Below are 18,675 nucleotides of genomic sequence, written 5' to 3' on the forward strand. Positions count from 1 at the left end.
TAGCATCTCCATGGGTAAAATTATGATTAAAAGTTCAGTCAAAATCAGTCATTTAATAGAAAACATTTTTCGAAATTATGTCATGGTTACCAACCCATTTCAAGAACGGTAGCGTGTGAGTGCTTTCTGGTCCCATCTTTGGTTGAAACGTTGACTTCCAAAACTGGCAATTCTTTCATTTCAAACACTTTCTCGGAATCCAGTTCAAACTGACAAAACACTTGAGGCTTCGAAGAATCATCTTCTGATTCGCCTGTTACTTTCCAGTTGACAAGCGCTGCCAATGACGATGAGTTTTCTTCATTGACAGATTGTTCCGATTCAACAAAACTGACCGTAATGTCTTCGCTGCTCTTGATTTCTGACAGGAACGGAACCGGAGCGTATGTTTCGACAGAAAGAGTTTTTTCTTCCTTTTCTTTGATTTTGATAGTCACGTCAGACCTGGTGTATTGTGGTTCGACTAAAGATATATATCGAGTTTAGCTTTATGTTTTGGTCTTCTCAAACTTCATCTTTACATTCAAATTTCATTCAGGAAATTAATGTTTAGAAAAAATTGCGAAACACAGAGAAACAAAAGGATAGCTGGTTACTGTGCAAATAGCACAGAATATTCCGACCATAGTATTAAAAAACACACTCTTTTCAAATTATGGCGTTTTTTTCTGAGTGGTGTGATAAAAAGGTCTGAACGAAAAAATACAAATTAAGTCAGGAGCGGATTTAATGAGGGGGGGGGGCGGACGCCTCTTCTTCTTCAGGGATTTGACTCGCTGCTGACCCAAAGGGTGGTCCCTTTGTACTATTTTGAGCTATCCATTTTTGGTGACTGACCCTAAAATTTTATTTTTCCAAAAGCGCCTTCGGCGCCAATAGCCAATATACTAGTTTTGAGGGGGGAGCGCGCGACAAAAAATCGAGATTTTTGGCCAAAATTTTTCAAAAAAAGTGCCCTAAAACGTCTTTGTGGCCTGTTTTTTTAAATTTTGCCAGTGGTGCAGAACATATGGCCAAAACAAGGTATTTATAGTGCTCTGGGATATGCCAAAAAATCAAATTGGTTGACCAAAAAAAAAGGTCGACAAAATTTTTAAAATTTTCTTGAAATTCCGCCCCCCCTCAAATAAATCCTAGATCCGTCCCTGAATTAGGTAGGTATATTCGACATTCATAGTCAAATAAACCAGTTGGAAAAGCAGTTTTCGAACAAAAATTACTAAAAAAACCAAAAAAAAAGTTGTTAGAAAATTAAATCTTCAACAAAATTTGTTTTTTGAATTTTTGAAAAATTTGATTACCAAAATGGAGCTCAGAAATATCAAACAATTTGCTTCTGTAAAGATTGAGTAAAACTAAGTTTCCATGGCTTAAAATAAGCTTTAAAAAGCTAGTGTAAGCCTGCAGACCTTATTAGCTCGAGGCTAGACCAAAAATTAAAAATTTCAAACCGGTTTTTCTCAACACTGTAATTAATAATAATTAATAATTGTAGTTCCTGCGAATCGCAGAGGAGCTATCAGTAGGCCTTAACAGTCCTGTCAAGGATAGTCAATCTGTATTATTTCCCCACATTCCAGACAGTGTTATTTTTTGCTGAGCGAAGCTGTTTTTTGCGACTCAAGGCCGTTTTTTTGCGTCTAGAACTTTTACGTGGTACCACTATTGCAGCCAAATTTGGTCAAGTTGTGGTAGACCTGAAGCTGTAGCTCAAGTGAGAGCTTGTCCTCACACACTATCATCAATTAGATATATAACTCGACCTATTCATTTGATTTTTTGTGGTACCTGAGTTTGCGTGGAAAACAAAAAGAAAAAACTAAAACACACCCTAATACAAAGTTCCTCAACATTTTTCAAAGAGTCGGAACAATAAACAGGTGATACATTTAAAAAAGCACTCACCAACATCGATCGCCAAAACATGTGTATGCTGTTGTTTTTCAGCAGTCACAGAGACAAAATAGTTTCCACACTCTTCAGTTGACAATTCGTCAAGCGTGGCAGTAAAAACCGTGCAATTTTTCTCGGTGTCCGATTTCACGCCCCATTTCAGATTCACGACTGCTTTCCCGGTTTTGTCTTCACGTGTCGTCACGACTGAGTAGTTGGAAGGAGAATCGGATTGGATGTCGTGCTGGACCAAAAACGGGACTGAGAACTGGATTGTGACCGGATGTCCTTCTGCAACTGATACAATCTGGTCATCTTTGCTTTCTTTGATAGGTTCCCAATCTGAATCAATTCCTAAAAAAGTCAATACATTAGTTTCGTAGTTCGAGAAAATCAAATCAAAATGACATTGATGACAGTAAAGCCTCAATATTAAATAACAACAAAAACCGTAACCTGGAGACATAACATACCGTAATCGATGATCTAGTTCACTGAATAGCAAAAACAAGGCTGATAAAATTAGAAAACCGAGTTTTTTTGTGTTTTATGCATTGTGAAAAGCAGAGTGATTTTTTATGTGAGCCTAAAGCCGATGAGAGTTACAAATAACACTTTCCTTTCGATACAATTTACTCGATACAATTTAGGTCATTTTCTTCCAAAAATTCCACTTATCTGGAGGTCCTTAACATAAATCAATATTTCAGGCTGAAATCCAATTTATTTCACCAATAGCACGAAACCCTTTATAATTTTAATCCACGAAACATTCTTTTAGCGCAAAAAAATCAAGCTTAGAAGAATCAAACCTACCCTTTCACCAAACTTTGTTCTACAGTGGAAACCCGATGTGCATATTGTTCCCTAGAAGACAGTTAGTAATGAAATATTATTTTGTGAGCGTGCGATGATGTGAGTTCTGGTATGTCGAGGATACCTTTGGTTGCACTAGGTGATGGTACAAGGACTGTGCTTCCTATTCTATCACAGTGAGAGTGATGTGCAATACTACTGGTGCTGGGACCACAGGACAAGCAATCATCAAGGTGTGGTGCTTCACCTCTAGAACCCGGCAGAGAATTAGAATGGTTATAAGATGCTTGATTAGTATTCCAATTAGATCCCGTGGGAGCAAACTCGGCGAGTTCGTTGAGGCATGAGAATCCAGGATTGTTGTAAGATATGTCACCAAAACTTGAGTGCAATTTTTTCAGCCTGTGTTTGAGTTTCAAAATGATGTTTGAATTCAGTGCGCTACTTGAATTCAGTGCATTCGTTGAACTTTGATTAGACTCGCAGTCATAGCTGTCAGCAATGTTTTGAAACTCTTCGGGATACAGCTTTGAGTACTGACTAACAATAAGCTGCGGCAAACACTCTTTGACGTCAACTCCTGCTAACACGAGCATCTGATATTCTTCTGGATGTTTCATCTTAAAGTTTTTACAAATTTTGTCGTAAATCCTACGTTTTTTGTCTTCAGTTAGTTCGACCAAAAAGTCTCCGATTCTTTTGCGCTTGTCTTTTCGCTTGACGGAACCTTATGTATTTGTAATCAAGACGCCCTTTAAAACTTCTTCTGACTCGGAATTCGAATATTTGTCAAAAAGTTTGTGAAGTTCTTCCGGATAGAGCTTTGAGTACTGACTAAAATTAAATTGCTGCAAAAAATCTTTGGCTTCAACTTCGTCTATTATGAGCATCTGATACTCTTCTGAGTGTTTCATCTTAAAATTGCTATAACTCTCGTCGCAAATTTTGCGTTTTCGATCTTCAGCTAGGTCAACGAAAGTGTCTCCAATCATTTTTAGCCTAGTTTTTGAATTGATGGAACCGTCTGTGTTCGTATTTAAGTCACCCTTTAAAACTTTTTCTGACTCAGAGTTCTCATAAGTGTCAATAAAACTGTGAAGCTCTTCGGGAGACAGCTTTGAGTACTTGCCGATGAGCTGCGACAAACAATCTTCAGCGTCGAGTTCACCCAACACGAGCTTCGAATACTCTTCTGGGTGATTCATTTTAAAACTTGTTACGAATTTCGTCGTAAATTTTGCGTTTTCGTTTTCCGGCAGTCTCAATGAAGCTGTCGTCAGTCATTTTCAGCTTGTTTGTTGGCCTTGCTGCTTTCGTTTTCAATGCATTCTCAAAAAATTCATTTGACTCGGAGTTTGCAAAACTAACAACAAGGTTGTGAAACTTGTCGGGGTACAACTCTGAGTACCGGCATATAATAAGCTGCGGCAAACAATCTTCAGCGTCAACTTTATTCAAAACCAAACTGTGATTATTTTCCAGGTGCTGTATCTTGAATTTGTTGCAGATGTCGTCGTAAAGTTTACGTTGCTGACGGACTTCAGCTAGGTCAATGAAACTGTTTTCAATGGTAATTAGCCTGTTAGATGGCTTATCGATGACTTCTTCCGTAAGATTTTCATTTGACGATAAAGCTATTTCGGGAAGCTCGTAGCGAGCTGGATCCATATTTGCTTGCATCATCGGACTTTGGTTTAAACTTTTTATTGTGGTTAGATTTGTTAAAAGCTTTTGCTCAGATGGTGCACAACAAAGTGAATTAAAGCCGGGTCTAGAGGTTGTTGAATTAGGGCAGTGCGCTGCAAAATAATATATCAAGTTTAAGGAACCTTGTATTAAACGTACTTTGAACTTAAATCTACTTCTATGCTATACAACTACACTTCGTTAATGCCTAAATTTGCATAATTCGTTCGTCTCATCACGTAGTTTTTCTCATGCATGAGATTTGAGTAAATGACAAAAACTCATTACCAGGAACGATGTTGACTCTATGTTGATGTTCGTGTTGCGCAGATTCCACGTTCAAAACAACCACTCCAGGTTTGACTTCATGGCCATCCGGTGAGGTCAAGGCAACTATGACTTTTGTGTAATTCTCTTGGGGCTCATAATCGACTTCAACTGAGGTCAAATCCAGAGCCGTTTTACTGTCGTCTTCTCCGGCTTCCAGAAACACGGACGCATCTTTGGAAGTCAGCTGCTCCTGGGTGAGTTCAAATGGAACTGAGAACTCAATCTCTACATAAGACTTTTCACCTGCTTCAAACACTGCACTTGACGTTGAGGCGACAATTGTTGCTAAAACAGTCGGAGAAAATTTTTAGTACCAAGTTAACATCCTCCCCCCTAAACACGTTTAGGGGGGAGGATGTTAACTTGGTTCTAACTTGGGAATTTTCAGCCAATCAGAATCGAGCATTTTACATGCAGCGCTTAGCAAATTTAATTTAAATTAAGCGCTGGGATGGAGGATCTTAACTTGGTCTATTAGGGGGGGGGCACCCTGATTACTAAACTCTGAATGATTTTCAAAACTTTTTGCTCCGAGTGAATATGTTGCCGAAAAATAATAGGTCAACAGAAAATTCGATGAAACTAATCAAAGCAAGTTATACATAGAGGCGAACCACTTGCGATACAACACAAGAAAAAAAATCGAAAATGTCGAAAAAAACTATTCCATCATAATGAATAAAGCTACTTTTGAAACAAAAACATACCGAGACAATAGAATGTAAAATCAGCATCGGATGATTATTTACCAAGCGGTAAAAGCCGAAAATACCCTGGCAGAAACCAAAAAAAGTCAACAAGACTTAAGACGTATGAAAAGTTAATAAGTCCCTCTCGCTCTCAAAACACTCATCAAAACTTTATTTGCCTGTCAAATGTGACAAAATAAGACAACTAAGCCAATATAATTTTGCCCGAAACCTATTAACCACAAAAATAAAAAAAATCTGAAAAAAATCAAAAAAAATTAAGACTAATAAGAAGTTATTAAGCCCCACTCGTCCTAAAAACACAAATACGCACACACTAACTTTTTCGGTCATCGAAAGACACAATATGAGGCCAATAAGCTAATATAATATAGGCCTCAACCTATCAAGCCGGAATAAAGGAAAAACAAACAAAACAGCCGAAAAAAGCAACAATAACGTTGAAAAAAAATATTAAATACAAATGAGCGATCTAGATGGATAGTTAAAACCGGAAAGTAAGCCAGATGGTAAAAACCAGAAACTAAAAGCGGAAACTAAGCCGACAAAAAATAAACAGAAAACGACGAAATCGAAAAATCAAAATAATCTCAAAGAAATATCATTAAAAAATTTGAACTGCGAATTCAATGGAAAAACGCTAATAGGGATGCTTATTGGGAGTAAAATTTACGCGCATACTGAATGCATGTGTACTGCATGCATGTTGAAATCTGTGGACAAATTTGTTTACGGGAAAAAGTCTTGTACCCGATAATGAACGAATCTGATTGACTAGCCTTACCCCAGCACTGACCAGAAGCTTTTGTTTTTGCCTATTTTAATTCTACTACAACTTTGAGTTTCCATCTTTGAGTTGGCCCAATATTAAGAAAAATAAAAGTATTGATTTAGAATCAGAAAAACTCAAAAAAAAAAACTATCGATTTTTCAGGCTAATCGGCCCAGTAGAATCGAATATTTATCTGTTGCCAACTTCACAGACATCAAAAATTACATATTAAGCATGGACTGCATTAAGAATGGACACAGAAAAAAAACTTAAAAATGTGTTTGGACTTGGAAAAAAATGAAATCGGGTATAAATCAAGCGTTTGCTTTTGTAGTTATCCCGATCAAAGATTAATCAAATTGACCAAAAAAATCCTTAATTTCAATTCCGATATTCTAATTTTAATGTTTTCTGAGCGCTTCGTGTGCACGGTGTATTTTCATTTAGAGTGCATAGCCTACCTTCTTCAGTCGTGCAGTCCTGCGAAATCGTGATTTCATCTTTTTCGACAAGAGCTTCAACATCCTTTCGCTCTTTCTGAGTATCTTTGACTTCGGATCTCTCAGTTTCATCGTCTACTTCATCTTCATTGTTTTCATCTTCGTGTTCAGCAATTGCTTCTTCGATTGGAACTTCATCAATTTGGATGTCTGTAAGTTCTTCAAATGACTCTTCTTGAGTTTCAATATCAATCGTCTTCTCCTGGACACTTTCATCTTGGACCGAGACTATCGTATCAGAAACTATTTCCTCGCTTTCTTCCGACACCGAAGCAAGTATGATGTCAGCAGCAACGTGTCCATTATCGTCGACGACAGCTTTCGACTCTGTAGAGTCAATTGATGAAACCTCAATTTCTTGAGTTTCCTCGGGTACTTTTTCTTCCTCGTCGGTCGTTACATTTATTTCCACGTTTTCTGATTCAGATACTTCTTCGAAGTTAATTTCATGATCAGTGGCTGGTTTTTCCTGTACATCGGTCTCTTCGCCGAAGAGAACAGTCGGTTCCTCCAAAGTTTCATCACTGGTTACATCAATCGGTAACACTGGAGATTCAACGTCGATTTCAGATACCGACTCTTCGACCTTCAATGATTCCTCAAAGTGCACTTTGGTTTGTACAAATGAACTTTCAGGAGCGTCGGAATTCTCCGATTCCTCGACTGCTACCGCAACATATTCCAACTCCTCAGTCAAAATAGACTCAGTAGCCTCTGATATTTCGACCGAGGTTGCATCTTCAACTGCGCTCACAACTTCGGCAACTGCTGGTTTCGCAAATTCATTCGAGACATCTTGACTTTCCAAGTCCACTTTAACATCGACATCGAATACTGGTGAAATTTCCTCGGATGTCATTTCTTCAACTGACACCTCAGTGGTTTCGACTTTCGCATCAGTCTCTTCCAGTTGTGAAGTTTCCATGACGCTGACGTCATATGTTTCGTCACCTAGTGTCTCTTCATCGTCCACCAACGATACTGCAATCTCCTGCTGAACTTCATTCACGTCTACAGATCCTTCTTCGATTTCAACAACCGTTGTTTCATTATTCGTTTCGTCCAGTTGCATTGTGACATTTGCGTCCAAAACAACAGTCTCATCTTTAGTTTCTTCGTCAAGTTCAACACGCAAGTCTTCCTGAGTTGTGTCGTTTTCTTGTTGTTCGACTTCAGATACTGAAGCAATGACAATTTCTTCCGGCTCTGATCTGACAAAGGCGACGCTTGATGCATCGACTGAGTCGACTTCCAGAAGAGTAGCTTCGTCTTTCACTTCAGATACGCTACCGACAACAATTTCGGTGTCATCAATTGTTTCTGAATCGGATGCTACAACGACATCTATGACCTCATCCGATTTCACCTCGTCTAATTTTGTGTCAAGCAATTCTGAAAGCTCATCAGGAATTTCTTTAATTTCGGGTTCCTTTGCATTTTCGTTGGCAGGCAAGTCTTTCAAATCATTGGTGTTGATCTCTTTAACATTTTCCTCGGCACTCTCCAGATCTTCGTCTGGTACTTTCTCTTCGGTGACCAGCTCGGCAACATCAGCCTTCTCGTCCAACTGAATGACCTCAGGTGAACTTTGGGGCTCTTCCTCTTCTTGAATGGCGAATGCGATGTTAGCCTGAGCGTCAATTGTTTCTTCATGAAGTATGTCGTAATCCACGCCCGAGACACAGTACTCCTGCTCGGTGTCTGAGCCGACGATGCTTCCACTGTCATCTTCGTCGTCCTCAGAATCGTACCCTAAAAAGAACAAAAGTCACCAAATGGAAAAGACTGCCAATCAAATTGTCAATGAAAGCAAAATCAGCCAAACTGGAACTAGTCTACATCACAAAAGGAAAGTAAAGCGTCTCATTAAGAAAAAAAACTTTAAAATCGACTGTCAAGATGGGTGTCTCTGAAACACTAGCATCCTTAAAACTGAGGTAACGTTTGTTGTAGGTAATCAGGTAAATAAGCATGAGCATGGGCGTAAGAAAGCTTTAATGTTAAGTTAATAATTCAGATACAATTCGATAGTTAAAAAGGAAAGTGATATATTTCATGCCTGGGTTAGTACATTGGCCAACTTACGCAAAAAGCTGTCTTCTTCGCTTTCAGTTTCGGGGAAGACTTCGTCGAAAGAGTTGAAATGCACTTGTTTCTTCGATTTTCTTGATCGGCCGCGGATTCTGAGTCTGTTCGTTAATACCTTCAACGGTTCCACATACAATTCGCTAACTGCTGCTTTCAAGTCGAAGCTCAAACCAAGTACATTTTCGGAGTCTTCATGAACAAACTTGACAATTTTGTTAATCACTTCTTCCAGTTCGACCTGCATTTCGACAACAGAATTGTCATCAGCGTCCGTTTTGTCAATCAAACTGAGAGAGAGTGAAAGGTCAATCATTTGTTCCTGGAGCTCGAACAGTTGTTCTAAAGAGTTGTGACTATTCACCGACGGTCCAAACGTATCTTCAACGGAAGACAATACTGCGAACACGGCGGAAACTAAACTGTGAATGTCGAACTCCAGTTTCGTCAATTTTTTAGGCTCGTTGATACCAAACTGCCTAAAGAGAGTCTTGATGTCTTCTGATTCCAAGATTTCGGAAAGCTCAGTAGCAATAGAGTTTAAATAGGACACCAGGAAATCCTGTTCTTCCGTGTCAAAGCAGAAGTTATCGCTTCCCATTACGTCACTTAACGTGTTGATGTCGTGGGTCAACGACAAAACTAACTTACAGAGCCTCTTGCCCGCGTCTGTTTTTTCATTATCGTTGGCAAACTTTAGAAGCTCAAACAAGATATCGTCTTCTGTGAGGTCTTTGGCCAGCCTGCAACAGTTGTTTAACTGCGATACAATTACCACAGAATTGTCGAACACTTCATTCTCTGAGAGCTTGAGCGCCTGCACTGATGAAGCACAACTCAAAGTTGATTCTACTTCTTTCGACTCCGGCTGTTCTACTGGCGCTTCAGTTTTTTGGGTAAGCGATCCAGGAGTTTCCTCGAATACTTCGGATTGTTCGTGTACCAATTCTAAATCTTCGAATTGTAGCTCTTCAACTGAAATACTGCAAATCTCCCTTTCTTTTGACTCTTCCTCGTCAACATCGATCATGATAGTTGAAGTCTCCTTTGGTGCCGACTCCTCCATTACAACCTGATCCATTGACGTCTCTTCTTCTGTTTGCGTTTCAAATATTACACTTTCAGAGCTATCCACTGTAGTGTCATTAACGTCCAAATGCGTCACCTCAAGGTTGTCCTTCGAGCTGGTTTCAACCTCGATCTCTGTTTTCTCAGATGTACTATGAGCGCTTTCCTCAATCGATTCCGAAAGAAACAGAGACTTTGGTGCCTCCTCTTGCAATGTTTCTAAATAGATTTCTTGTAAAGGTTCTTTTTCAATTGATTCATTATCAACGCTAACCAAAACATCTTCATTCGAACTCAATTGAGACTCACTGAAGCCCAATTGAACTACGTTAGTTTCATCTTCAACCTCAACAGTAATGTCGGATCCTTCTTTAATATCAATCGATTCCGATTCAGCTGTTGATACAGTTATCATTTCAGTTCTTTTTATAGTTGCTGATTCTGCAGTTGCTGCTTCTTCGGTGGATTGAACAGTTGTCAAAGAATCAACATTTTGCTGCTCGAATGTCATAACTTTCTCATGCGACTCAGAGACAGTCTCACTGACTTCCTCTTCCACTTTGCTCGAGACGTCATGGGATGACACTTCGTTTTTGAGTTCTTCGGTTAGCATGGGCACAGCATTCAATGACTCTAGATCGAAGGTTTTTTGTACTGCCTCCTCAGTATGACTTTCGCTTTCACTGACGCTAAACTGAAGCGTTTCAGTTTGCTCAACATCGTTACTCAAGATAACAGAATCATTTTCCTTTTGAGCAACTTCGTCAATTACAGGACTTCGGAAAACAGTGATAGCTTCGGAGGAACTTTCTTCGGTATCATCAGAACTGGATTGCAAAGCTGCAATCTCAACAGTTTCCTCATCTCCAGTTGCAACTTCTACTTCGGTTTTTTCAAATGTAGTATCGACGCTTTCTTCTACCGCTTCAGACAATTGCACAGACATTGGTGATTCATCTTCCACTGATTCAATGTAAACGTCTTCACTGATTTCATTTCCAGTAGAACTATCATCGATGTTCACAATGAGATTTTCATCAGAGCTATGTTTGCTTTCACTGAAGTCAAGTTGCGTCTCGTTCGTTTCATCTTCAACGTCAACAGTGATTTCAGAGTTTTCTGCAATATCAGCTGATTCTGATTCAGCTGTTGAAACAGTTATCAATTCACTTCTTCTTATATCAGTTGCTTCTTCAGTTGCAGCTTCTTCGGTGGATTGAGCCGTTGTCGAAGACTCAACATTTTGTTGCTCAAATCTGACAACTTTCTCGTGGGATTCGGAGGCAACCTCACTGATTTCCTCTTCCGCCTTGCTCAAGAACTCTTGGACAGAAACTTCGCTAACGATTTCATCGGTTAGAACTTGCCGCGCATCTATTGCATCCAGATCGACAGTATTCTGTACTGCTTCCTCAGTATGACTTTCATTTTCACTGGTGGTAAACTGAAGCGTTTCAGTTTGCTGAACATATTCGCCCAAAACAACAGATTCATCTTCTTTTTGCACAGCTTCATCATTCGAAGGACTTTGCAACACAGCGATAGCTTCATAAAGACTTTCCTCGGTATCTTCAGAACTGGATTGCAAAGCAAAAATCTCAACAACTTCATCATCTCCAGTGGCAACTTCAACTTCGGTTTTTTCAGTTGTAGTTTCAGTACTTTCTTCTCTAGTTTCAGACAACTGGAATGATACTGGTGACTTCTCTTTCATTGATTCAAGGCAAACGTCTTCACTGATTTCAATTCCAGTAGAACTATCTTCAAGGTTCACGACGAGATTTTCATCAGAGCTATGTTTGCTTTCACTGAAGTCAAGTTGCGTCTCGTTCGTTTCATCTTCAACGTCAACAGTGATTTCAGAGTTTTCTGCAATATCAGCTGATTCTGATTCAGCTGTTGACACAGTTATCAAGTCACTTCTTTTTATATCAGTTGCTTCTTCGGTTGCTGCTTCTTCGGTGGATTGAGCTGTTGTCGAAGACTCAACATTTTGTTGCTCAAATCTGACAACTTTCTCGTGGGATTCGGAGGCAATGTCACTGATTTCCTCGTCCACCTTGTTCAAGAACTCTTGGACTGAAACTTCGCTAGCAATTTCTTCAGTTAGAATTTGCCTCGCAGCTATTGCATCCAAATCGACAGTATCCTGTACTGCTTCCTCAGTATGACTTTCACTTTCACTGGTGGTAAACTGAAGCGTTTCAGTTTGCTGAACATATTCGCCCAAAACAACAGATTCATCTTCTTTTTGCACAGCTTCATCATTCGAAGGACTTTGCAACACAGCGATAGCTTCATAAAGACTTTCCTCGGCATCTTCAGAACTGGATTGCAAAGCAGAAATCTCAACAACTTCATCATCTGCAGTGGCAACTTCAACTTCGGTTTTTTCAGTTGTAGTTTCAGTACTTTCTTCTCTAGTTTCAGACAACTGAAACGATACTGGTGACTCCTCTTCCATTGATTCAAGGTAAATGGCGTCACTGGCAACAACTCCGACAGAATTTTCATCAACGCTTACAGTGAGATTTTCATCAGAGCTACGTTTACGCTCACTGAAGTCTAGTTGGATCTCAGTTGTTTCATCCTCAACCTCAACACTGATTTCGGAGTTTTCTACAACAAAAGTTGATTCTGCTTCAGCTGTTGAAACAGCTATCATTTGATTTCTTTCTATATCTGTTGTTTCTACCGTTGCCACTTCTTCGGTGGATAGAACCGTTGTCGAATAATCAACCTTTTGTTGCTCAAAAACGACAGTTTTCTCATGAGACTCAGACGCAACCTCGCTAATTTCCTCTTTCACCTTGCTGGAGAACTCTTGAACTGAAACTTCATTATCGATTTCTTCGGTTAGAGTATGCGCAGCATTTTTTGACTCTAGATCGACTGTTTTTTCTAACACTTCCTCAGCATGGCATTCATTTTCGTTGGTGCTAAATTGCAGCACTTCAGTTTGCTCAATATCTTTACTTAAGATAACAGAATCTTTTTCCTGCTGAGCAATCTCGTCAGCTATAGGACTTAGGAAAACAGTGATCGCTTCAGAGGAAGTTTCTTCTGTATCTTCAGAACTGGATTGCAAAGCTGACATCTCAACAGTTTCCTCATCTCCAGTTGCAACTTCTACTTCGGTTTTTTCAGTTGTAGTAGCTGTGCTTTCTTCTGTAGCTGCGGACAACTGAAACGATACTGGTGACTCCTCTTCCATTGATTCAAGAAAAATGTCTTCACTGACTTCGGCTCCGATTGAACTATCATCAACGTTCACAGTGAGATTCTCATCAGAGCTATGTTTACTTTCACTGAAGTCTAGTTGGGTCTCGGTTGTTTCATCTGCTGTCTCAACTGTTATTTGAGATTGTTCACTAAGAGCGATGGTTTCTGATTCCAGTTTTGAAATCTGCAAAATTTCTTCCTCCCCTGTTGCAATTTCAATCACTTGAGGTGATTTTTCCGTACTTTCTTCAGAGTTTTTACTGACATTTACAAAAACAGGTGAGTCTTCTTCAGTTATTTCCAAGGAAATTTCGTTGCTGTTTTTGACCGCTTCAGAAGAACCTGAGAGTTCGACCAGAATATTTTCATCTGAACTCAAACTTTCTTCAGAGAACTCAACTGCGGTGTCTATGTTTTGCTCATGAGTTTCTATGTCGACGGCGTGTTCGTTAGTTGAAGATTCTTCTTCGACGTTTAAAGATGCAGCAATTACAGTGTCTTTCTCGGCAATCTCTTCCGATTCAATTTGATCAACAGATAAAACAAAATCTTCGTTCTGTCCTGTTTCCGAAATTGCGATCGAACCTCCGAAGTCAGTTTCCGTTTCAAGTTGATCAATCGAGATGGAAACTTGCGAGTTATCGACTGAATCATCGGCACTGCTTTCCACTGCCAAGATTGATTCTTCCTTAATTTCAGGGGCAAACATTTCAGCCGAGTCAGAATCATGTTTTACGGTTAGTTCCACTTCTACTTCTGTGGCTGCTTTGACTTCTGAAACTTTGAAGCTTTCTGATGTCTCCTCATTTTCAGTAGAGATCGCAAAACCGATCACATCGCTTGAATCAGCCACACTCTTTGACTCAAAATCTGTGAAAACCGCTGGTTCAGTCACGAACGATTCTTTGATAGACTTATCAGAGTCTAGAGAAATTTCCGAAAGAGCAGATTGCGAAGCGTAGTTTACTCTTATATCACTCTGAGCAAAAGAGTCGTAGACATTCTTTGTGAGGTCAACATCCGTTACCGTTTTGGCGCACTCGTCGATTTTGTCCAAACTTCCTCCGGCAGATTCTGACGAGCAACGGTCGGCTTGTTCCAATTGTGTAACTTCAGTTGTTCTTGTCTCTTTATCTTCTTGCTTCAGAAGAAAATCTAAAATCGAGTCATCTTCCTCCGTTCGGCTTCTCATTGTGATTGTATCAGGTAATTCATCGAAGTTTCCGAACTCATTCAAATCGAAGAGGGTCTCGTCCGATCCTCCTTCTGCCTCGTCCTCGCGCTCCAGGGCATCGAAAACAGAATCGTCGACATCGACCATCTCACTTTTTGGCCTCGGCCGCGACTTCTTCTCAGTTTTAGTCTCTTCAACCACTGGCTCATCATCTTCCGGTTCTTCGTGCCACGTGTGACGTCGCAGTCGGCTCTGAACGTCATCGACTCGGTCTAGCAGCGAATTCCACATATCCGAGAGGTATGATGTCTCATTATTCGTGCTTGCACCGCGCGAACTAGTGGTAGAATTAGTTCGAATGAAATCTACATTGTAATTCAGACACTCGAGGGGATCGAAATCGTCCTTTTTAGTCATGGCCAAAATGTCTTCATTACTCTCTGAGTCGTTTTCAACAACAATCTCGGGAAGCTCAGACTGCTCGCAAATGAATCGCAGATTCTCCAGTTCGTCTTCCGCAGTTTTGAAATTTTTGGGCGCTTCTTCGCTTGTTACTTCAACTTCAACCTCGACAGTTGTCTCTTCAGAATCCTGGGCGACTTCTACGACTTCGTTTTCGGTTTCACGAGACGCCTGCTCTGTGAGCTTTTCGGTAACCTCATAAGAACAGGAAGGTTGTGCGTAGTCTTCAGCGAATGTTGATTGCAGTATCCTTCGCTGTTCGATATCTTCGACAAGTGTCCGTTGGAGCGATATCATGTAGCGAATATTTTCTTCGTACTCGTCCAAAACGGGCTCGCTCACACTGATGGCAGAAGTTGATTGTTCGGCTGTAAATTGAAAACAAACACACGTGAAACAAAGACTTTAGGGGCGTGAATTGATAATCACATATTGGGTGTGACATATAATGATAGGGTCGAGAACTCATTTAAATGGCAAAAGAAAAATTTAGTATCGCGGACCAAAAAATTTTGAACTTAGCTTCACTGAAGTCTTCATATGATGGAAAACAACTCGAAGCAAGGACTCCCCGAGCTTTGAAACTTAAAATCATAGCATGGCGGCTATTTTCTTCTTCTTTGCTTTAACATCAATTTTCTATACCAGGGCTGCATTTGTAGATTAAGTATGTTGGAGATATTTACCCGTCATTTTAAAATCCTTGTTCTCAGCAAAAATGTCTCGACCCGAATTGCAATTGGTGTAATGCACAGTGAAACCTCGGGGGAGAGTGAAACATTTAAGGTTAGTTTACTCGAAAACCATACCAGACCCGATTTATTGAAAAGAGAAAGACCAGTTACAATCTTTTTCGTTACAACTTTTAGCTATTTTAAAAAAATGCAGATGTGCACATTTGTGAGGCCTAATAGAATTAACTAACCTTCAACTTCTAAACTGAATGACTCTTGTTCTGTCTCGTCCACTTCGACCATTTGAACCTCAGCAGCAAGAAGGGAGTCTTTCTCTTCAGACGTCAGCTGCACTTCAATCTGACTGCCATCTTCATAAGTGGCAGACTCTTCGTCAACAACAGCTGACTCATTTTCGTCCACTTCTACAACATAGATTTACAATATTTAGCGTTTATAAGGGCATTAATTTTTGTCAATTGTAATTGTTTTTCTAGAGCTACAGTTATTCTCCCTAATTGTGCACATTTAAAGAAAGAATTCTAATCACTTTCTTCAAAATGATCTTTTCTGTTACGGGATTCAAAAAACAAACATGATAATTCTTTGGACTTCTAGATGCTTCTACCATAAGTTGAGAAAAAAAAAATGTAGAGAGCGGAGAATACTTTGGAACATGATTGATGGAGCTGATTATGAGCTAAGCTATCAAATGATTCAGTGATTTTCTAAAACAAGTTCTTTATCTGAAAAAAGTTTATGTTTCGATTTGATAAACCTTGCTACCCGCTAGCTTAAAAATACTATTATAAAGAAAACCTACCTGCAACCGACAGTTCTTTGACCTCTTGATTTTCTTCTTCGAATCCAATGACGACATCCGCGTCTTCAGTCTCCTGTGTAATGCTCAGTTTGACCTCCGAGGACTGGTTGACCTCTGAATCTTCTGTGGTGTCGACGACGAAGTCCGCGTCACTTTTGTCACTTTCTAGTTCTAGCTTGATGTCCTCCTCAGCCTGGGATGCGTCAGATTCAGACAGAGCGATGTCCAAATCACTTTCTGCTTTTTCGTCGGCAGTGATGGCAATGTCAATTTCTTGAGCCTCAAATTCGACAGATGCTCCTTCCTTCTCGACATCCAGTTGCTGGACTTCGGAAGCTGAAACATAAAATTCGGATCTTTCCTTTTTAAATATGATTATCGAAAAATAGACACAAAAAAAAGAATTTTGTTGATTATATTCCGCGCGTTTCTTCGATAGCTGAAGAATAGCAAAAACAAATCACGCTTTTAGAATTTATCAAAAACACTTCCACAGTTTTTGAGATAAGTCGTTATTTACCAAAATAATGTCAGGATAAGGGTAAATATGATCTCAAGGTTATATAAACAGGAATTTAAATGACTTCTGTTTCTCGGAATTTAATGCATAACATCTTAGTTCCTCAAAAAAACATATTGGTTATTTTCAAAAATCTGGTCAATTTACCTTCGACGGAAACCTGTTCGTAGCTCTCTGATTGCTCTGCAACCCCAACGACAAACTCTGCATCTTGGCTCTCTTGCTCAATCGAGACTTTGAACTCCGAAGTTTTCTTTTCATCGAGTTCTTCAGTCGAATCAAAAACAACTTCCACTTCGCTTTTGTCACTCTCCAATTCAATCTGGATATCTTCTTGACTCTGAGAAGCGTCCGACTCTGACAGAGCAATGACCAAATCACTTTCAACTTTTTCCTCGCCAGTGATTGTTACGTCAATTAGCTTAGGTTCCTGCTCCATCGAAGACTCTTCATCTTTGATAGCAAACTCCTCCTCTCCTCCAGCTGAAAATTCAGACTTTACGATAAAAAAAAACGGTTAGCAAATTATTACCTGAAGATGTCAAATTTTTTGTGTCGCTTTAACACATTTTACAAACAAGTTTAGATTTTGTGTGACATCATCAAAACCGTAAAATTATTTTAGCTACGCTTTCATTTGAAAAAAAAAACATCAATGATGTGTGGGAAAACGTGCAATCCATTTTTTTCATGAGTTCCATGTAAAAATGAGAAAACGTTGAAACACGAGGTTTATCACATTAAATGCTATTTAAAACCTAACCTTCGATGCTGATTTTCTGAATATTTTCAACATTTTCTTCTTCGATCCCGATGGCAACATCGGCTTCTTCAGATTCCTGTCGAATGCTCAGTTTGACCTCTAAAGTTTTATTGACATCTGAATCCTCAGTGGTGTCAACGACAAATTCAACTTCACTTTTGTCACTCTCAATGTCCAGCTGAACTTCTTCACGAGTTTCAGATGCGTCTGACTCTGACAGAGCAATGTCTTGATCACTTTCCGCTTTTTCCTCGCCAGTGATTGTTACGTCGATTTGATTCGATCCCTGTTCCGTAGAAGTTTCTTCATCTTTGATAAGAAACTCCTCCTTTCCTCCAGCTAAATTAAATGTAGGTTTTAACATAGAAACCACAAAATCGGAAACAGTTTGATTAATTTTGCTGAAGAGGCTGAGTAACTTTTGAAGAATTTAACACTCGAATTTAGATAGTACCAAAAGATCATCAGAAGCAAAAAAATTTGAGCTTTTATTTATTACCTTAAAGTGTGCAAAAAATATCGATCAATGGTAAGAGGAAATGATATCTATTTTTCACGTTTTCCATGCAAGAATGCAAAAACTGTTGATATATCAATTTTATCACATTTAATACTGATAAACTTACCTTCGATGTTAATTTTCTGGAAATTTTCTACGTTTTCTTCTTCAAACCCGATGGCAACATCGGCGTCCTCAGACTCCTGTCTTATGCTTAGCTTGACCTCTGAAGTTTTATTGACCTCTGAATCCTCAGTAGTGTCAACGACAAAGTCAATTTCGCTTTTGTCACTTTCGATATCCAGCTGAAATTCTTCATCAAATTGAGACGCGTTTGACTCTGACAGATCAATGTCTAGGTCACTTCCTGCCTTTTCGTCAGCAGAAATTGCTATTTCAATTTGCTTTGATTCATTTTCAACAGATGATTCATCCTCTTTTATCACAAGCTCTTCTTGCTCTCCAGCTGAAATGTCCGATAATTGAATAATTCAAAATGTGTTATCCGAAAATATATTATCTCTACTTCACATATTACATATCCACTTTAAATATATTATCCCCATTCTGCGATCAGAAAAAGTTCATCAGTTCAGTTCGTTTCGTTGTTTACATATGAAAAAAGTTTCTTTTAAAATTAGCGTCGTTTTCCATGCAAGAATGAAAAACTGTTGATAT

At 39.3% G+C, this 18,675-nt stretch overlaps 1 protein-coding gene across 1 annotated transcript in view; it reads right to left on the reverse strand.

Moving 5' to 3' along the window:
- The window catches only part of LOC134841596 (titin-like), a 39,859-nt gene that overhangs the window by 16,570 nt on the left and 4,614 nt on the right, over nucleotides 1–18,675 (reverse strand). Inside the window, exons 8-17 of the mRNA XM_063857628.1 lie at nucleotides 18,125–18,463; nucleotides 17,499–17,837; nucleotides 16,883–17,218; nucleotides 16,216–16,551; nucleotides 15,644–15,817; nucleotides 8,793–15,086; nucleotides 6,669–8,459; nucleotides 4,684–5,010; nucleotides 1,906–2,247; nucleotides 95–463 (exon numbers count right to left, since the gene is read on the reverse strand). Coding sequence (XP_063713698.1) covers nucleotides 95–463; nucleotides 1,906–2,247; nucleotides 4,684–5,010; nucleotides 6,669–8,459; nucleotides 8,793–15,086; nucleotides 15,644–15,817; nucleotides 16,216–16,551; nucleotides 16,883–17,218; nucleotides 17,499–17,837; nucleotides 18,125–18,463 — 10,647 coding nt within the window. The remainder of the gene's footprint in view (nucleotides 1–94; nucleotides 464–1,905; nucleotides 2,248–4,683; nucleotides 5,011–6,668; nucleotides 8,460–8,792; nucleotides 15,087–15,643; nucleotides 15,818–16,215; nucleotides 16,552–16,882; nucleotides 17,219–17,498; nucleotides 17,838–18,124; nucleotides 18,464–18,675) is intronic.

Source organism: Symsagittifera roscoffensis, chromosome 3 (assembly GCF_963678635.1).
Source record: "Symsagittifera roscoffensis chromosome 3, txSymRosc1.1, whole genome shotgun sequence".
Classification (NCBI taxonomy): domain Eukaryota; kingdom Metazoa; phylum Xenacoelomorpha; order Acoela; family Convolutidae; genus Symsagittifera; species Symsagittifera roscoffensis.